At 39.6% G+C, this 21,171-nt stretch overlaps 1 protein-coding gene across 3 annotated transcripts in view; it reads right to left on the reverse strand.

Annotated features, from left to right (window-relative positions):
* Positions 1-21,171, reverse strand: part of ABCB11 (ATP binding cassette subfamily B member 11) — a 95,594-nt gene that overhangs the window by 52,944 nt on the left and 21,479 nt on the right. For 2 of the 3 annotated variants that reach the window (XM_033423508.2, XM_004267269.4), the window contains 5 exons: positions 19,638-19,725; positions 18,388-18,521; positions 9,514-9,685; positions 6,542-6,666; positions 4,913-5,087 (listed from right to left, as the gene is read on the reverse strand). In XM_033423508.2, coding sequence (XP_033279399.1) covers positions 4,913-5,087; positions 6,542-6,666; positions 9,514-9,685; positions 18,388-18,521; positions 19,638-19,725 — 694 coding nt within the window. The remainder of the gene's footprint in view (positions 1-4,912; positions 5,088-6,541; positions 6,667-9,513; positions 9,686-18,387; positions 18,522-19,637; positions 19,726-21,171) is intronic. The other variant, XM_033423510.2, reaches the window with a different exon arrangement.

Genomic DNA, 21,171 nt, shown 5'->3' on the forward strand with positions numbered 1-21,171 from the left:
TTCCCCCTCCCCATATCCTCAAGTCCATTGTCTAGTAGGTCAGCACTCTGTTTTTAATCAGAGCTGTTTATAAAGAAGCAAAGAGGCAATTCGTCATGTTGGCCTCTAGGAGAAGCACAAGACTTCACCCTTTCAACCAAAGAATGAGCTTTAGTCACGTGGCTCACATGGAGGCTGTTTCGTTGGCCACCATGTATTGAGGACTGGAGTTATTTTCTGAGCTAAAATAAAGGTTGGCACCTGCATGAATGTAGTCTTTTTCGGGTAATCAAATGAACCTAGTCTGTAGTGGTTTCATGAGCTGGATTCTTCCCATGGGTTATAGCACATCAGGGCAAAATACCTGAGTCCCTCCCCATTCTCTTTCTCCCTTATGGCTGGACCATGGGGCTTCTCAAAGCCAGTCAGGCATCTCCTCCCTCTCAGTAACCTCTCTATTCCATATATCCAGATGCTGTGGGCCAGCTCCTTCTTGCCTTCTCCCTGAATTCTCTATTCTATGCATGGGGACAAACATTCTCTCTTCAACTGTCCTTCATCTGTCCATCTGTCCTTTTCCTTAATTATGGCAGGTACTTCCTCCCATTGGCAGATTACTTACTCTCTCAAGCCCCAGTAGTTCATTATCTGTAACACAGGGATAATGATTGCATATACCTCAAGGGATTGTTATGAGAAGTAAATGATAATGTGTGTAAAGGTGATTAATCCAATGTCAGCCACATAAATAATAGTGATGATGATGATGAAAGAAGTGAGATTCCACACTTAGGAAGTGAGAAGATGAACAGACAGAGCAGTACCTGTGGTCTAATTTGTGTTAAGACCACCCTCATCAGAGGTCTTTCTAACTGAGCAAAAGAAGCCTTCCACATGTCCTAGTTCAGGGGTCAGTAAACACTTTCTATAAAGGGCCAGTTAGTAAAGAGTTTAGACTTTTTAGGCCATATGGGCTGAAGCTATTATTCAACTCAATTCCTCGACTATGTAGTACAAAAGCAGTCATAGATGGTAGGAAATGAATGACTGTGGCTATGTTCCAATAAAACTTTATTTACAAAAACGGGCCACAGGCTGGATTTAACCTGTGGGCCATGGTTTGCTGATTCTAGACCAACTCACTAGTGGCCTGAACTGAAGTTTAGAGTCAAACCCTTGCTCAGCCTGGCTTTGCAAGCACTACCTCAAGCAAACATCTCTCTCGGGGTCCTCAGGGAAAGAGGGAGTGAGACAGAGAGAGGTACACATCCTAATACCATCGCAGTAGCTAACACACATCATTTCTCACCCCAAATATCTCACTCTTCAGCCCTGTGGACTGTGGTGTGGGAAGAGGGAGGGCAAAAGAGACCTCTGGGGAATAATTTATCTGTGGGTGTGCTGTGCTGGAGAAAAGGGGATCTGTTCATAGAAAATAAACTTATGGTCACCAAATGGGAGAGTGGGGGAGGGATAAATTAGGAGTTTGGGATTAATGGATACACATTACTATATATAAAATAGATAAACAACAAGGTCCTACTGTATAGCACAGGGAATTATATTCAATATCTTGTAATAACCTATAATGGAAAAGAATCTGAAAAAAATATATATATACATATATAAAAAACGGAATCACTTTGCTCTACACCTGAAACTATCACAACATTGTAAATCAACTAGAGTTCAATTAAATAAGTAAATAAATAAATTAAATTAAAAGGGATCTGTGGCCCCTTGGAAGAGATTCAGAAACAGGAAAACAGCAGTTAATGGGTCAAGCCTCAGAGTCACAGGGATCTGAGCTCAAATCCCACCCTGTGCTATCTGGCATATATTTCTCAACCTCATGGCTCCATTTCATTTTTAACTGGTAGCATAATGGCATCAATCACAGAGTGAAGTTGTGAGTATTACACATGGTAATTATATTAAATACTTCACTCAGTGCTTGACACCTTGTATACACTGAATAATGTTCCTCTCTATTACTGCTGTTACTTTTTCATTATCGAGTCCTGAAACTTAAGAGGGGCATGAAAGAGCAGCCATCAGCACCATTCAGTGCCCTTTCATCTTTTTTTCATAATAGATCATAGAGTATGTTTTTTGTCCATGTACAAGTGATATTAATTACAGTCATTTATGTGAAATACTTACCATTTATGCCCAATTACCGTGCAGCCAATAATGATTTTGTGCATCACAAAATGTGTTAGATTAACCTAATTGTTAATTAGTTTAATGCATTAACACATAAGCATAAGCTGAGTTGAGTGCATAAACACTCAACTCAACTTATGCAAACTCAGCCTTTATAGTTTGTTCCTCAGAGCATGGCCAAAAAAGTGCATGCACGCTCAAGAGAAAGAGAGAGAGAGAGGGAGAGAGAGAACCACAAAGGGAATGCTTACCAATGATTATACTGTTAAAGAATGTCTCTCATCTTCCCAAAGAAAAGTTTCTTAAGATGTAAGTGGAGGCTTGCAAGGAAAAGTTTAGGAAAAGGAGGTGAGGTTAGTTATTGATGATTAAAATGTTAGAGACACATAGTGTGCCATGTCTGCACAGAGTAAGTACTCAAGAAATATCAGTTGAGAGAAGGAATTCTTTACAGAAGGTATAGAGTAGCCTATAATCCAACGGGCAGGAAACTTGAAGGTGAGAACTTGTTCAATGAGTTAAACAAGGACGCCGTTAGACCGAGGTGGCTTTAATGCCACCTAATGTGGCAGCCTACATAAGCGACCAGAACCTAAGCCTGCATGCCTAAAGGCTAAGAAATCAAAACCTAAGGACAACCAATCACGAACAGCCAATTAGGCTTTCCCCAATAAGGCAACTACTTAAGCTACAGTCGATCAAATAATTCCCTTGCTTTGCTTCCTCCTCTTCTCTATAAAGTCTTTCCCCTAGCTTTTATTAATAGACCCCCCTCTAACCACTTCTGGTTTGGTGTGCCCAATAGGAGTTATTTTTTCTCAAACAAACTTCTAAAAATTTTAATATGCCTCAGTTTATCTTTTAATAGAACCATAAAATTGGATCTTCGCTGAAGAGAGTTACCAAGGGTAACTCAGTGGTAATTCAGTGATTCCAACTGGAATTGTGTATTTTCAATACCATTTTTTCATTTTGCCCTCTGAACCGTTATTTGTACACACTTCTGTCCCCTCCTTGCAGGCAAGGAATCAAAAGAAGGATGTCTTTTCTCAGTGCATATCTTTCTGCAGAGCGAGCAAATACAAGCTGCTGAGACTAAAGTCAACTACTGGTATTTCTAGTTTGGTAAAGCTGAAAGTTCTTAAGAATCATTAGGTCAATAAAGACAAAGGACTTTACAGTCAGATTTTAGACCTGCAGTACTTTCACTGACTTTTCAAATGTGCAAAGCTATATTAAAGTTATTAAGAAAGTGGTTAAATTACGATAATAGTAACACTTTCCATCTATGCTATCCCTTTAAGGTTTACAAAACATTTTAACATGATTTATCATATTTAATTTTTTTTAAACAAACTTCAAGTGATGCCAGCTGTTTATCTTTCAAAGAAAAACTGAATTTTAAAAAGTCATTCTTCGTGTATTACCATGCTCTTAATGAAATAAAGTCAGTGCCTTAGAGTGATTATGGTCTGACCTCTAATAATCATTTCTATTTGCAAGTGGAATTTCTATTCAACTTTCCCTAGATATGTATTTATATAAAAGCAGTAGGTCTTAAATTGCAGGCTTCTGGCTAGCAAATTTCTGGTGCACAAAATTTTGGTATTTTGCATTATTTAATTGATGCCTGTCCTACCTAGAATCTGGAGCCAAAATATTTTTTTAAGAATCTTATATGAAACCACTTCCATGCTTTTTAAATTAATATAATTTATTGAATAATTAACAGACCAAATGGAACATATATTTCACGTTTTACCTCCCTGACCTCATGGAGCTTACTGTGTGAGGGTGGGAAGGGACAGGAACAAATGTGAATAAATGCAAGTGTTCAGATTCATTCAAGGACTCTGAAGGAAAAGTTCAGCAAACCATGCAGGAGAATAAAAGACTGCATGAGCATGGAAGACCTGACTGGGGAAGTGCCATCCACTTGGGAATTTGAACAATGACAACAGTCTAACTGTAAGGAGAGGCACTGTAAGCTAAGGAGGAAAGGTGAGCGGGAGAAAGAGCTTTCCCTGACTCCATCCACACCTGCTATTCACTGTCGAGGTCCCTGTCCTCTGCAGCATATAATACCATCGTCATTACGCATTATGTGATTATTTATTGTTTAGCTTCCCCACTAAACTGTAAATTCCATCAAGGCAAATATCACATTTCTTTTGCTCACTACCGAATTCTCTACACTTTGTATGAGTCTGGCATATAGTAGATGCTCAATAATTAATTCTTGAAAGGACAACTGAAAAGATACTGGAAATTAAAGTAGTCAAGGCATTAGCTATAGCATGGCTACAGTGCAAGTGAGAAATAAAATATACTTGTATTACCTGTCCAGTTGAGGATATTATTGGCTTTGTATTTTAGTAACTATGAGTGAGTGTATTTAACAACTATGTCCATTAGCACATATCTTATGCCATTATTAAGCTCAACCACATAAGCTGTTAATTTTTAGCTAGGAGATCCCTGACTTTCCATTTTCATCTTTTGGACTCAATCAGAAAAATCATTGTTTTACAGCTATAATATCTTCTGTTGACTGGAAAGCATGAAATCACGAGGCTCACGAACTCAAATGCTCAGCATCCCTTTACTATAAAAGGCACAAGTATTGCTGTTTCAACAGATGGACTCCATCAAATCGTTGAGGCTTTCCTCCTTCAGACACTAACGGGATAAACAGAATGCCTTCACTGTGGACTTTTCTGAGATACCGGCAGGAAATGTTCTATCTAGGTCATCAAGACGGAAGTACCTGGACAAGGGTTCCTGCTGTATATTCTCCATCATCCAGGACGAGTCTGGAGCCGTACCAGAAGGCCAGAGCGTAACACAAGAAGATGAGACACCACATGAATCCAGTAAAGAATCCCATCACTATCCCTTTTCTAATTCCCCAACGCTGGGCAAACACAAGATTTTTCTCATACCTGTGAACAGAAAACATTTGAGTCTATTTCAGCAACAGCAACAGCAGCAGCAGCAGTTCAGGTTAAAATGTTTAGAACAGGCCACAATGCAGTGGTTTTAATCAATGCTTATAAAATCATTCCAAACACAGAGCAGCTTTAGGGAAAGAAAACAACAATAACACCTGTGTAGTTCCTTAAAAGTTGCTTCAACCTGGCAATGACAATGTGTTGAAAGGATGATGCCTAACAAAGCCTCATAGTTGATTACTTCATGGATGAGTACAGTGGGGTAAGCTTTGCCCCAAGAGAAGAGAATTTTCAACACTAATGGTTGACCATGAGGGGTCTAGTATTATTTGTGTTTGAATTCTCTCATTAAGTCACATGACATGAAAGATAATATCTTCCATAGTGGAGGAAATATGCTAATGCAATGTTTTATGAGAAGTAAGGTAATCACTTCACAAACAAAAGAAGCAAAAAAAAAAAAATGAAAAGAGGATAATCAGAGGTTGTAAATCCTATTCTCTTTTTCATTTGGTGAATTTGGTAGCAACTGAGAATGTGATCATACTAGATCTACAACATACGCAATAAAAGTTAAGTTGGTGGCTGTTTTATAAAATCAGTACCTGGCACCTGATAAGCACTCAACAAATACTAGATAAATGGAAGAATAAATAAAATCAAAGTTTTGACAACTGTGTTGTTTTGGTCATTTAGGTTTTGATTTCCATTAACAGTTAATCTCCTAGAATGATGGTCTATAATATATCAATGCTAAATGTTATTTGATTAAATGGAAATCTTAGACTTAGAAAGAGCATATAGTACAGTAGCTGAATAAAACACATTGAATAAAAAAGTGCTCAATTGGGCTTCCCTGGTGGCACAGTGGTTGAGAGTCCGCCTGCCGATGCAGGGGACGCAGGTTCGTGCCACGGTCCTGGAAGATCCCACATGTCGCGGAGCGGCTAGGCCCGTGAGCCATGGCCACTGAGCCTGCGTGTCCGGAGCCTGTGCTCCACAACGGGAGAGGCCACAACAGTGAGAGGCCCGTGTACCGCAAAAAAAAAAAAAAAAAAAAAAAAAGTGCTCAATAAAAAAGTGCAAAATTGCATTTTAGATCAGGTAGGCTTTTCCTTAATGTCAGAAGACAGCGTTTTAGACTGGCATGAAGTATGGTGTGTGTACACACACACCATCAGAGTTTGAAACAAATATCCAACCTAAGATGGCTTTCTAAAAGCCATCAACTGCATCATCTTCAAGAACACAGAGCTAAAGGCTTGGGAGTCTTTTGTAGGTGGTTTGACCAATCTAACTGCTTAGCTTAGCCACCTCTTGAACAAAAGCTCCCTCAGGATACCATAGCAAGGTGAATCTGCCACTTTATACAAAATGGGGAAGATTCAGGGTAGTATGCAGATCAACAAAGTTCAGGAAAGTGGCAGACATTTCAATTAACTAACCTTTCAACCTCTTTTTTCTCACCACCATAAGCAGCCACTGTTGGAATAGATGAGATGACTTCATCAGCCACTGCCCCTGCTTTGGCATAGGCCCTCAATTCATGGTCTGTAAACTTGGACACACTCTGAAGTCCAAACGAAAAAAATAAAAGTGAAGACCAGATAATTAGGTAAGTCACTCTGCCATTCATTGATTCATCTAGCAGAGCAAACATGTAGCAGTTTAATACAAGACTAGATTCCCACTGGAACAGCGTTTACCGAGGAAAGAATTTGGTCCAAGTTTGAGCCATGTTAAGCCTCATCCATGGGTGTTTGGTTGTTGACATATCAAAATGACTCCATTAAAAGTCAGCCTCAACGAAACTTCTCACAGAGTATGTACTAAATAGGGCATTCTACGTGACCACAGTGTTTCAGTCAACATATTAATGACGTTTTCAAGTCAAACCATGTCAGAGTTCATTGCTATTGTCCAAAGGCCATGTCACAGTTTACAGACAAATACCACATGCAAAGACCAGAGGCCCATGCAGGTGTCATATTCATTAGAATATAGAATAAGGGAGAGGTTCTGAGCATGCAAAGGCATATGCAGCAGAGGTAATTCCATAGGAGAAAGCTTCAGATAAATATTACACCACTTGACTCAACTGTAGGGACTCAACTAACTAGTTTTGCTTTTTACAAAAGGAAAGAAAAAGACATTGCACTTAATATTAAACAAGTTAAGTTTTTCTAAAATTGGACCTGGATTGAGTCCTAGTTAGAATCAACCACCAAAGACTTCCCTGGCACAGATTAAGAAACAAGAAGGGGAAAAAGCAAATGTTGTGAAAGATTAACTGGCTCAGAAACCTAAAAATATATATAGTACCCAGACTAAGGAAGTTTATCTTCCAAGTTTTTCCGAACTTTTAGCAGCAAAACCCTTATCAAACAAAATCTTAGACAGAATTTTAACATATAAGTAAAAGTGGTATTTTATTACAATATATTTATTTCACAAGTCCACATTTTATAAATCTTGTGAATTGAAAGTAAGGCTATTCTAATCAACATTAAAATTTGACTTTGGATGGTATGGCAGTTTTTACCACAATCCTCTTCTAATTTATTTCTGAAATATGTAATGAGCATAGTAATGAGAAAATTAAGTAGTTGCAAATGTTATCAGTTTTTATTGTAACGGCACATTAAAGAATCTTGATACTTCAATTAAATTGATATAAGAACTTAAAACATGTATATTGGGAAATATCTAACAGTTGTTCATGTTTCCCACTGTAGGTATATAAAAGTCATACAAAGGCATACAAAACCTATGATCAGTTCTAATATGTCATATTCTAATATGTCATATATTGCCCTCTCCACCTTTTTTTGTCCTGCTTTTGAATTGAGCTTAGTGAAATTGCTCGTATCATTTTACACAAACATGCACACACCTGAATTCAAGAAGAAACAAGTGCAGAGTTACAACATTCCAAATCGGTGACACATTTACAAGAAGTTGAAATATGGACACTGAGACAAGAGAAACTGTGCTTTGAGCCTATTTGAAATCAAGTTAACCAGTTTATGTTGTTGGTCTCCAACATGTTAAAACGTGACATATGGTCCATTTGAGTGTGAATACTAATCTTTTGTGGGTTTGAAGAAAGAGATTAAATTTTTTTGGAGGGAAAAAAACGCTGAATCAAATGTTTGCAGACTCCCCAGTGACCCTCTGTGGAAGTTGAGGCTTTCCTGGAGTGCAGCTGAAAAGCATTTGGTAGGAAAGACTGTTGTAAAACTTGCATGATTTGGTGGATTGGGAAAAAAACGAAAGCTAATATCTCTTTAGTAATTAATTCTGCGCCAGATGCCATGCTAAGAGCATAACAAGGATAATGCCTTGAGTCATCACAATGACTTTGGGAGGTACTAACCTTATTTTAAAGATGAGGAAACTGACATTTTGACGAGTTGAACATATCTTTCTTGAGCCAGGTGGTAGAGCCAGGTGGTGGCCTAGTTAAGTGGAATGAGCTCTTTGCTATTGTCACTCTGTATTACCTGGGAAACATTTGAGTAATACAGCCAGTGGAGTGTAGAGAGTATTTTGCTAGAAAATACAGTCATGGAGATCGGTACCTGTTGCTCAATGATGTGAATGTATGTGCAGCTTTTCACTTAAATTCTATTCTCATTTACAGCAAATTATTAGTGTGCCTGACCCCATGACCTGTTATCTAATGTGGCTACTCTAAAAGTGAAATAGAATAATTTCTCAATCCTTGGGAGTGTTTTTTAACTGGGATGACCCCAAATTCCTACTCCTATACTTTTTCTTGGCCTGCATACCTGGGGAATGGAAACTGTGACTGGGGTACTTCTCTGAATGGGTCAGATAACCCTCTCTCTGAAACTGATCAGATGGATGGAGAACACAGTGTAATTGCAGAAATCTCTTTTATTTGTTGGGCCTTTCTGAGGGAAGCATCTGAACTTGGGAGACCACGGGAAGCCACAGGCACACTGCAGAGTGAGTGGGGATTTAGAATCAGGCTTCCTTGAATTTGAATCCTATTCTGTCATTCACTGGCTGTGCAGTTCCAGACAAGTCCCTTTACCTCTCTGAACCTCCATTTCTTATATTTAAAATGGCATTAATACTTTATAAGATTGTTGTAAAATTAGAGATCATGTCCTTGAGCCTCCTAATACTGCCTGGCAAAATAGTAAATATTCAATTAATGTAGTTGTTATTGTTATTCATACAATAATATTTGTGTTATTAAAACATTATTAATCCCTAATCTAATAATGGAATGTTATTTGATACTGAGTAATAATCAAACAAAATAAATCAAAATGGTGATAATGATGTTGACTAAACATACTCAGGAGAAGGGAATCAAGCTTCCCATTTTTGGCTGTTTCTCAGTGCAAAAGTCTTCCCATGGAGAGAAGTGAGAAGACATTCTTACCAGACCAATGACGGCTGCTCCAATCCCAATGAGAGGGCTGACAGAGATAATAACCAAGGTCAGTTTCCAACCCCGGTAAAATCCCAGCAGGAACCCACAGACGCTCGTGGTCATGCGCTGAATGAAAATGGCCATCTGGTCGGCAATGGCGTCATTGATTTTGTTAATATCACTAGAAACAAGAGAGGCTTTGGTCACTAAAACTGAATTTGGTCAATTCAATATCTTGCTGAGAAAGTACAATCTTTCCTTTCTAAACACTCCTATTTCTGTACCCCATTGCCCTTGGGAAACCTAATAGCTTCTCACATCTTGGAAATTTTGCTGCACCTTGGGAGGGCAGCAAGCCTCTCTCCTCACAGCCAAGGGAGTGTGTCCTTAATCCAGTTTTCCTGACTGGTGTTCATTCAACATAGGCAAAGACTTTTGGAAACCCTCTTATTTGTCCCTTTCTTTCTTAAAGCTAATATCCTTGGTTTGTCCTAAACAACCCTTCTTTCCTTTATACCTGCTAAATCTTTTCAGCCTCAAGGTTCTACTCACATACCACCTATTTCATAAAAATTTATATAATCCCCCAGGGAGAAGTAATAACTTCTTTCCTGTGTTACCATAGCAATGTAATTAATCTGTATACATGTGTATATGTATGTGTATGTAATTATTGCTTTCTGCTTATACGCAGTATAGAATTGTGGTTAACAGCACAGACTCTGGAGCCAGACTCTGAATTTAAACACAAGCTGTTCTTGGGCAAGTTACTTGGCCTTTCTGTGTCTCAGTTTCCTCATCTATAAAATGCGGATAAAAACAGAACCTACCTCAGTCGATAGCAGTGAGGATTAGTTAATACACGTAAAGTATTGGGTTGGCCCAAAAGTTCGTTCGGGTTTTTCTGTAACATATGGAAAATCCGAACGAACATTTTGGCCAACCCAATATGTAGACCAGTGCCTAGCATACAGTAAACAATCAATGTATGTTAGCTCTGATTATTTGCTTGAAACCTTTATCCCTCCTACTAGGCTGTAAGTTCCTTGAGATCAGGAGCTCTGTGGTATATCTTTATGCCTTGCATAGGGTAAGTGCTCCAGAGTATTGGTTGACTATCATTACATTAAATTCATATTCCTGGAAACATTCCCATAATCTCTGGTCCAGATGGAGCAAACAAGGCTCAGGACTTGAGAGCAAAAAAGGACCTTAGACATTACAGAGAGGTTACACAACTGTATTCTAGCAAGGTTAAGTATCTGTTCAAGGTCAAAGTAAGTAAAGGGCAGAATGAGTGCTGGACGGTAGGGGCCCCAACATTCAGTCTGCTTTTATCTTCACTACACTACACATTGTCTTTCATGGGACCTCAAACTTAAATTCAACACGGTTCTCATTACTCAGAGCTCATTCAAAAATTATGGGGGGGGGCACTATTAATGACCCAGACTAGTATTTAGGTGTAAACTGGATTTAAATCTAGTTTTTCAGTTTGAATCTTTCTCAAACTATTTTGAATTTTTTTTTTGTCATTATATGCGGAAATTATGTCAACAGGCAAAGCAAGATAATTCTTTCTAATCATATTGTTTTCCTTATGGGTACATAGATTGTGACATCCCTCAATTTCTTCTTTCGAGATCAAATAACCCTACATCCTTTAAACTCTCTTCTATAATACTTCATTTCTAGTACTTTAGTCCAGGACCTACAAACCAAATTATAGTATCCTGACTTTCAATTTTTAAGTCATTTTGGAGGAGCTTCAAGATGGCGGAAGAGTAAGGCGCGGAGATCACCTTCCTCCCCACAAATACATCAGAAATACATCTACATGTGGAACAACTCCTACAGAACACCCACTGAACGCTGGCAGAAGACCTCAGACCTCCCGAAAGGCAAGAAACTCCCCACGTACCTGGGTAGGGCAAAAGAAAAAACAGAGACAAAAGGATAGGGACGGGGCCTGCACCAGTGGGAGGGAGCCGTGAAGGAGGAAAAGTTTCCACACACTAGGAAGCTGCTTCGTGGGTGGAGACTGCGGGTGGCGGAGGGGGGAAGCTTCGGAGCCGCGGAGGAGAGCACAGCAACAGGGGTGCGGAGGGCAAAGCGGTGAGATTCCCGCACAGAGAATCGGAGCCGACCGGCACTCACCAGCCCGAGGGGCTTGTCTGCTCACCGCCGGGGAGGGCGGGGCTGGGAGCTGAGGCTCGGGCTTCGGTCGGAGCGCAGGGAGAGGACTGGCGGCGTGAACACAGCCCGAAGGGGCCCGTGCGCCACGGCTAGCTGGGAGGGAGTCCGGGAAAAAGTCTGGACCTGCCGAAGAGGCAAGAGACTTTTTCTTGCCTCTTTGTTTCCTGGTGCGCGAGGAGAGAGGATTAAGAGCGCTGCTTAAAGGAGCTCCAGAGACGGGCATGAGCCGCGGCTAACAGCGCGGACCCCAGAGACGGGCATGAGATGCTAAAGCTGCTGCTGCCACCACCAAGAAGCCTGTGTGCGAGCACAGGCCACTATCCACACACCCTTCCGGGGAGCCTGTGCAGCCCGACACTGCCAGGGTCCCGGGATCCAGGGACAACTTCCCCGGAAGAACGCACGGAGCGTCTAAGGCTGGTGCAACGTCACGCCGGCGCAACATCACGCTGGCGCTACGTCACGCTGGCCTATGCCGCCGCAGGCTCACCCGGCATCCGTGCCCCTCCCCCCCCCGCCCCCCCCCCCCCCCCCCCCGCCCCCGGCCTGAGTGACCTAGAGGCCCGAATCAGCTGCTCCTTTAACCCTGTCCTGTCTGAGCGAAGAACAAATGCCCTCAGGCGACCTACACGCATAGGTGGGGCCAAATCCAAAGCTGAAACCCAGGAGCTCTGCGAACAAAGAAGAGAAAGGGAAATCTCTTCCAGCAGCCCCAGTAGCAGCGGATTAAATCTCCACATCAACTTGATGTACCCTGCATCTCTGGAATACCTGAATAAACAACGAATCATCCCAAATTGAGGAGGTGGACTTTGGCAGCAACAATATACATATATATATATATATAAAATTATTTTTTTCCCTTTTTCTCTTTTTCCGTGTGGATGACAGGCTCTTGGTGCTCTAGCCAGGCGTCAGGGCTGTGCCTCTGAGGTGGGAGAGCCAAGTTCAGGACGCTGGTCCACAAGAGACCTTCCAACTCCACATAATATCAAACGGCCAAAATCTCCCAGAGATCTCCATCTCAACACCAAGACCCAGCTTCACTCAACGACCAGCAAGCTACAGTGCTGGATGCTCTATGCCAAACAACTAGCAAGACAGGAACACAACACCATCCATTAGCACAGAGGCTGCCTAAAATCATAATAAGTCCACAGACACCCCAAAACACACCACCAGACATGGACCTGCCCACCAGAAAGAGAAGATCCAGCCTCATCCACCAGAACAGAGGCACTAGTCCCCTCCACCAGGAAGCCTACACAACCCACTGAACCAACCTTAGCCACTGGGGACAGACACCAAAAACAAGGGGAACTACGAACCTGCAGCGTGTGAAAAGGAGACTCCCAACACAGTAAGTTAAGCAAAATGAGAAGACAATGAAACACACAGCAGATGAAGGAGTAAGGCAAAAACACACCAGACCTAAGAAATGAAGAGGAAATAGGCAGTCTACCTGAAAAAGAATTCAGAACAATGATAGGAAAGATGATCCAAAATCTTGGAAACAGAATGGAGAAAATACAAGAAACGTTTAACAAGGAACTAGAAGAAATAAAGAGCAAAGAAACAATGATGAACAACACAATAAATGAAATTAAAAATACTCTAAATGGGATCAATAGCAGAATAACTGAGGCAGAAGAATGGATAAGTGACCTGGAAGATAAAATAGTGGAAATAACTACCTCAGAGCAGAATAAAGAAACAAGAATGAAAAGAATTGAGGACAGTCTCAGAGACCTCTGAGACAACATTAAATGCACCAACATTCGAATTATAGGGGTCCCAGAAGAGGAAGAGAAAAAGAAAGGGACTGAGAAAATATTTGAAGAGATTATAGTTGAAAACTTCCCCAATATGGGAAAGGAAATAGTTAATCAAGTCCAGGAAGCACAGAGAGTCCCATACAGGATAAATCAAAGGAGAAACATGCCAAGACACATATTAATCAAACTATCAAAAATTAAATACAAAGAAAAAGTATTAAAAGCAGCAAGGGAAAAACAACAAATAACACACAAGGGAATCCCCATAAGGTTAACAGCTGATGTTTCAGCAGAAACCCTGCAAGCCAGAAGGGTGTGGCAGGACATATTTAAAGTGATGAAGGGAAAAAAACCTACAACCAAGATAACTCTACCCAGCAAGGATCTCATTCAGATTCGACGGAGAAATTAAAACCTTTACAGACAAGCAAAAGCTAAGAGAACTCAGCACCACCAAACCAGCTTTACAACAAATGCTAAAGGAATTTCTCTAGACAGGAAACACAAGACAAGGAAAAGACCTACAATAACAAACCCAAAACAATTAAGAAAATGGGAATAGGAACATACATATCGATAATTACCTTAAATGTCAATGGATTAAATGCTCCAACCAAAAGACATAGATTGGCTGAATGGATACAAAAACAAGACCCATATATATGCTGTCTACAAGAGACCCAGTTCAGACCTAGGGACACATACAGAATGAAAGTGAGGGTATGGAGAAAGATATTCCATGCAAATGGAAATCAAAAGAAAGCTGGAGTAGCAATTCTCATAGCAAAACAAAATAGACTTTAAATAAAGACTATTACAAGAGACAAAGAAGGACACTACATAATGATCAAGGGATGAATCCAAGAAGTTATAACAACTGTAAATATTTATGCACCCAACATAGGAGCACCTCAATATATAAGACAAATACTAACAGCCATAAAAGGGGAAATCCACAGTAACACAATCATAGTAGGGGACTTTAACACCCCACTTTCATCAATGGACAGATCATCCAAAATGGAAATAAATAAGGAAACACAAGCTTTAAATGATACATTAAACAACATCGGCTTAATTGATATTTATAGGATATTACATCCAAAAACAACAGAATACACATTCTGCTCAAGTGCTCATGGAACATTCTCTAGGATAGATCATATCTTGGGTCACAAATCAAGCCTTGGTAAATTTAAGAAAATTGAAATCGTATCAAGTATCTTTTCTGACCATAACGCTATGAGACTAGATATCAATTACAGGAAAAAATCTGTAAAAAATACAAATGGAGGCTAAACAATACACTACTTAATAACCAACAGATCACTGAAGAAATCAAAGAGGAAATCAAAAAATACCTAGAAACAAATGACAATGAAAACACGACGACCCACAACCTATGGGATGCAGCAAAAGCAGTTCTATAAGGGAAGTTTATAGCAATACAGTCCTATCTTAAAAACAAGAAACATCTCAAATAAACAACCTAACCTTACACCTAAAGCAATTAGAGAAAGAAGAACAAAAAAACCCTAAAGTTAGCAGAAGGAAAGAGATCATGAAGATCAGATCAGAAAGAAATGAAGGAAACAATAGCAAAGATCAATAAAACTAAAAGCTGGTTCTTTGAGAAGATAAACAAAATTGATAAACCATTAGCCAGACTCATCAAGAAAAAAAGGGAGAAGACTCAAATGAATAGAATTAGAAATGAAAAAGGAGAAGTAACAACTGACACTGCAGAAATACAAAGGATCATGACAGATTACTACAAGCAACTCTATGCCAATAAAATGGACAACCTGGAAGAAATGGACAAATTCTTAGAAATGCACAACCTTCTGAGACTGAACCAGGAAGAAATAGAAAATATGAACAGACCAATGACAAGCACTGTAATTGAAACGGTGATTAAAAATCTTCCAACAAACAAAAGCCCAGGACCAGGTGGCTTCACAGGGGAATTCTTTCAAACATTTAGAGAAGAGCTAACACCTATCCTTCCCAAACTCTTCCAAAATATAGCAGAGGGAGGAACACTCCCAAACTCATTCTACGAGGCCACCATCACCCTGATACCAAAACCAGACAAAGATGCCACCAAAAAAGAAAACTACAGGCCAATATCACTGATGAACATAGATGCAAAAATCCTCAACAAAATACTAGCAAACAGAATCCAACAGCACATTAAAAGGATCATACACCATGATCAAGTGGGGTTTATCCCAGGAATGCAAGGATTCTTCAATGTATGCAAATCAATCAATGTGATACACCATACTAACAAGCTGAAGGAGAAAAACCATAGGATCATCTCAACAGATGCAGAGAAAGCTTTCGACAAAATTCAACAGCCATTTATGATAAAAACTCTCCAGAAAGTAGGTATAGAGGGAACTTCTTACCTCAATATAATAAAGGCCATACATGACAAACCCACAGCCAACATCATCCTCAGTGGTGAAAACCTGAAACCATTTCCACTAAGATCAGGAACAAGACAAGGTTGCCCACTCTCACCACTACTATTCAACATAGTTTTGGAAGTTTTAGCCACAGCAATCAGAGAAAAAAAAGAAATAAAAGGAATCCAAATCAGAAAAGAAGAAGTAAAGCTGTCACTGTTTGCAGATGACGTGATACTATACATAGAGAATCCTAAAGATGCTACCAGAAAACTACTAGAGCTAATCAATGAATTTGGTAAAGTAGCAGGATACAAAATTAATGCACAGAAATCTCTTGCGTTCCTATACACTAATGATGAAAAATCTGAAAGTGAAATTAAGAAAACACTCCCTTTTACCATTGCAACAAAGAGAATAAAATATCTAGGAATAAACCTACCTAAGGAGACAAAAGACCTGTATGCAGAAAATGATAAGACACTGATTAAAGAAATTAAAGATGATACAAATAGATGGAGAGATATACCATGCTCTTGGATTGGAAGAATCAATATTGTGAAAATGACTCTACTACCCAAAGCAATCTACAGATTCAATGCAATACCTATCAAGCTACCACTGGTATTTTTCACAGAACTAGAATAAAAAATTTCACAATTTGTATGGAAACACAAAAAACCCCGAATAGCCAAAGCAATCTTGAGAAAGAAAAACAGAGTTGGAGGAATCAGGCTCCCTGACTTCAGACTATACTACAAAGCTACAGTAATGAAGACAGTATGGTACTGGCACAAAAACAGAAATATAGATCAATGCAACAGGATAGAAAGCCCAGAGATAAACCCACACATATATGGTCAGCTTATCTTTGATAAAGGAGGCAAGAATATACAGTGGAGAAAAGACAGCCTCTTCAAAAAGTGGTGCTGGGAAAACTGGACAGCTACATGTAAAAGAATGAAATTTAGCACTCCCTAACACCATACACAAAAATAAACTCAAAATGGATTAAAGACCTAAGTGTAAGGCCAGACACTATCAAACTCTTAGAGGAAAACATAGGCAGAACACTCTATGACATAAATCACAGCAAGATCCTTTTTGACCCACCTCCTAGAGTAATGGAAATAAAAACAAAAATAAGCAAATGGGATCTAATGAAACTTAAAAGCTTTTGCAGAGCAAAGAAAACCATAAACCAGACGAAAAGACAACCCTCAGAATGGCAGAAAATATTTGCAAATGAAGCAACTGACAAAGGATTCATCTCCAAAATTTATAAGCAGCTCATGCAGCTCAATATCAAAAACAAACAACACAATCCAAAAATGGTCAGAAGATCTAAATAGACATTTCTCCAAAGAAGATATACAGATGGCCAACAAACACATGAAAGAATGCTCAACATCATTAATCATTAGAGAAATTCAAATCAAAACTACAATGAGATATCATCTCACACCAGTCAGAAAGGCCATATCATGAAAATATCTACAAACAATAAATGCTAGAGAGGGTGTGGAGAAAAGGGAACCCTCTTGCACTGTTTGTGGGAATGTAAATTGATAGAGCCACTATGGAGAACAGTATGGAGGGTTCTGTACAACTAGAAATAGAACTACCATACGACCCAGCCATCCCACTACTGGGCATATACCCTGAGAAAACCATAATTCAAAAAGTGTCATGTACCAAAATGTTCATTGCAGCTCTATTTACAATAGCCAGGACATGGAAGCAACCTAAGTGTCCATCAACAGATGAATGGATAAAGAAGATGTGGCACATATGTACAATGGAATATTACTCAGCCATAAAAAGAAACAAAATTGAGTTTTTCATACTGAGGTGGATGGACCTAGAGTCTGTCATACAGAGTGAAGTATGTCAGAAAGAGAAAAACAAATACTGTATGCTAACACATACATATGGAATCTAAAAAACAACAAAAAAATAATCGTCATGAAGAACCTAGGCTGAGGAATGAAATAAAGACTCAGACCCACTAGAGAATGGACTTGAGAATACAGGGAGGGGGAAGTATAAGCTGGGACAAAGTGAGAGAGTTGCATGGACATATATACACTACCAAACGTAAAATAGATAGCTAGTGGGAAGCAGCCGCATAGCACAGGGAGATCAGCTCGGTGCTCTGTGACCACCTAGAGGGGTGGGATAGGGCGGGTGGGAGGGAGACGCAAGAGGGAGGAGATATGGGGATATATGTATATGTATAGCTGATTCACTTTGTTATAAAGCAGAAACTAACACACCATTGTAAAGCGATTATACTCCAATAAAGATGTTAAAAAAAAAAGTCATTTCGTTGAAGCCATGAAACCTATGAAAAAAGCCATGCTCCCTATAAAAGCGCAACTTAAGAGACAAAATGCATCAAAAGAACTGAAAATGTGTTTCCAATTGTTATTTAATTTGGAAACAAGTGTTTCATTAGCGAAAAATCACACATTCATTAAAATGTCCTACCAGCCACTTACTCAGAAAATCTTGTATTCAGCTCTCCCACTGAATTGCAGTCGAACCATCCTATTTCCATTCTCATTATTCTCCTAAAGTACAGTTTTCTCATTTTCTGTATCTGGCGAGCTGCAGCAATTACCCAAAAGCATATCTGTAAATGGAGCAAGAAATGTTTAGCATTGTGATAAAAATGGTCATTAATTCCTTCTCTTTTCAGAAGAAAATATTTTCACTATGACAGTTGAGAAAAGGACAAAAGTAATTCACAATATGCCTCTTGTTGGGAATTAAGGTGTGAGCTCTGACATCTGCTGAAAGTGGGGCTGAGCCGATCCACTGTAAACAGGGAAGCCAGAGGCTTGGGTTTGAATCCAGCTCGGCCACTTGCAGGGTTAACCATATTAAGCTTCACTTCCCTCATGTGTAAAAGAAGGCTTATCACACCAAAAATAAATTATTGCTCTTAAATCACTACTTTTGCATGCCACTTCTGATGAATTTTTCCCCTGAGAAGCCTTCCAATAAGCATTCATACATTGTTTTCCAGCTGTTGGACAATGATTTTCAGAGAAAGTAAGACAAACATTATGACATAAGCAGGGAATCTTGCTGACAGTTTCCCCCATGCAAGCAAAATAAGACTGTCATTAAAACTCCAGTGCCAGAATGGTGAAAATTGACTCATTTCTCTTTACAACTAACACTAACTTCCTGGAATTCTTAAGTGAATGCAGAGTAGGGGGGATTTACTATTTTTCCTACGTTAGTAGGAAAAAGATGAAATACTTTTCTTCCTTAATAAGAGTTAACTCCAAGCCCTCCCATAACTGAAATCTAGAATATGGATTCAGTTTACAGAACTTGGGTTGGACTGCAGTTTGGTGTGACTTTAGCAAAAACAGAGAAAAAGAAAGTCAAGCTTGCTTTCCTCCAACTCCCTACTCCCAGCTTTTTCCAGGTACGAAGAAGGTTCGTACTTGCTCTCCCTGTACGAACACACCCACAGCTGTCTATTTCTGAGTTTAGACGAGAGGATGAAGCAGGAAGGGCAGGGGAGAACAAGACACTGGAGCTATTCTCCATTTCTCTGGACAAGCGTTCCTCCCCAACTGAGAGGAAGACTCCTTCCCCACCATCTATTGTTTGCCTGAAATAAAGCTGTAGTCCTTGGGGCTTCTGAATAGCTTTAAAAAACACACTTTGCATTTCATTGTCACGTCTTTGAACCCAGCTGCTGATCTATAAATAAAATGGAGGCGTCACTAACTTGAATATATCCTGTGACAAGTACCGCGACAGCGATGCCAGCATAGTAACTGGCAAACTTGACCATTTCACTTTCAATGTCCAGAAACCTTCAAAAGAGGGAAAAAATGGTAAGACTCACAGGTAGGATCTAGCTAACAAAGATTGCATTTGTGAGTACAGAGGAATTTAAAATATACATATTGTATGTTTCTATTAAATATGGGTAAGGCGTTTTACCTGTGTAGAATTGCAATCAATCCAAATCCCCAAACAGACCTCATGGTATCCACCATAGCAAAGATGCCTACCTCCTTCATTTTTACAGGCAGAGATGCGAGGGTTGTGAAATAATTCATGGGCATTTGTTGGAAGACAGGGGACCCTAGATGGCAGCCCAGAGCTCTGTCCACTGAGGCCCCTTTCACTCATGCTCATCATTAGTGGTAGTGCAATCACAGCTAGAGAAATGTTCTAAAAAGCCAGACAAGTGTCTGGAAAGGCACAGGTAGAGAGATGTGTGCTGTAAATCAGGAGGCTTACTGTTACCTGTCCAGCAATCTTAAGCCAGCTTTTCAACTCCTTCCTCTCTCAGAGTAACACTAGGAGAAATGTGTGTGTCATCTTCCCATAGAGAGAGAAAAACACTTTATTAACCCAGTCTTCGTGCTGACCAGAGCCCAGGAATCCTCGCTCCCCAGGACAATTTCTAAATTGTCAAAGAACTTGTGGGAAAGCAAGAAAACTACACAGTATTTTCCCATTACAAGTATCACACTGTGACACAGGGTTTGGAACTGGTAGGGGCAGGGAGGGGAGAAAAAATGATTCTGAAATCGCTTTCGGGAAATAAGAAATTTTATCATTAAAAAATTAACATATTGGTTGTTGATATACCTGATCCTCAGGGATAAGCTAGATGATGTCCATTTCTTTAGAGAATCAGAAAGTAGCATCTTTAGCCTAAATGCTCTCAGTCTACCAGCTTTCTGCTATCAGGTCTTCCTTTTGTGACCCAAGCTTGAATTGTTCTCTCCCTCTACTGAACTCAGACCAAGTATTTAAGTATAATTTATTTAACTCAGAACGAACTATTATTCCATGGCAGATTTTATTGCCATCTTGCACTATTATTCAATATTTTTATTGAATATATTTATATCGAGTATATTGATGTTTCTCTTGCTAGTAAATTGAAAGCTACTTGACAGCAAAGACTAGGTAAGCTGCTTGCTCTCACTCCCGAAGCCTGGTACAATACCTTACACATTAAGTAGGTACTCAGTGAATGTTTCTTGACTTTTCTTTCACTTGCAAAATACTAATGAGGAAGGGAAACAACTGCCTTGGTCAACCCCTCTGACAATCTCCAAACCAGCTAATATGTCTGTGTTCACCACATTCCCAGTCTTTCATGATGATTTAAGGGAACCCCCAGAATGAAAAAGATCTAGAAAGTCATAAACTTGTATACAAGTATCCATGATCAGAGGCCCTTACAAAAGCCAAGTATCTTTGTATAGACTGTATAATGCAGTATTTATGAGTAAAGACTT

The sequence above is a fragment of the Orcinus orca genome, chromosome 7 (genome assembly GCF_937001465.1).
Source record: "Orcinus orca chromosome 7, mOrcOrc1.1, whole genome shotgun sequence".
In the NCBI taxonomy this organism is placed as follows: Eukaryota; Metazoa; Chordata; class Mammalia; order Artiodactyla; family Delphinidae; genus Orcinus; species Orcinus orca.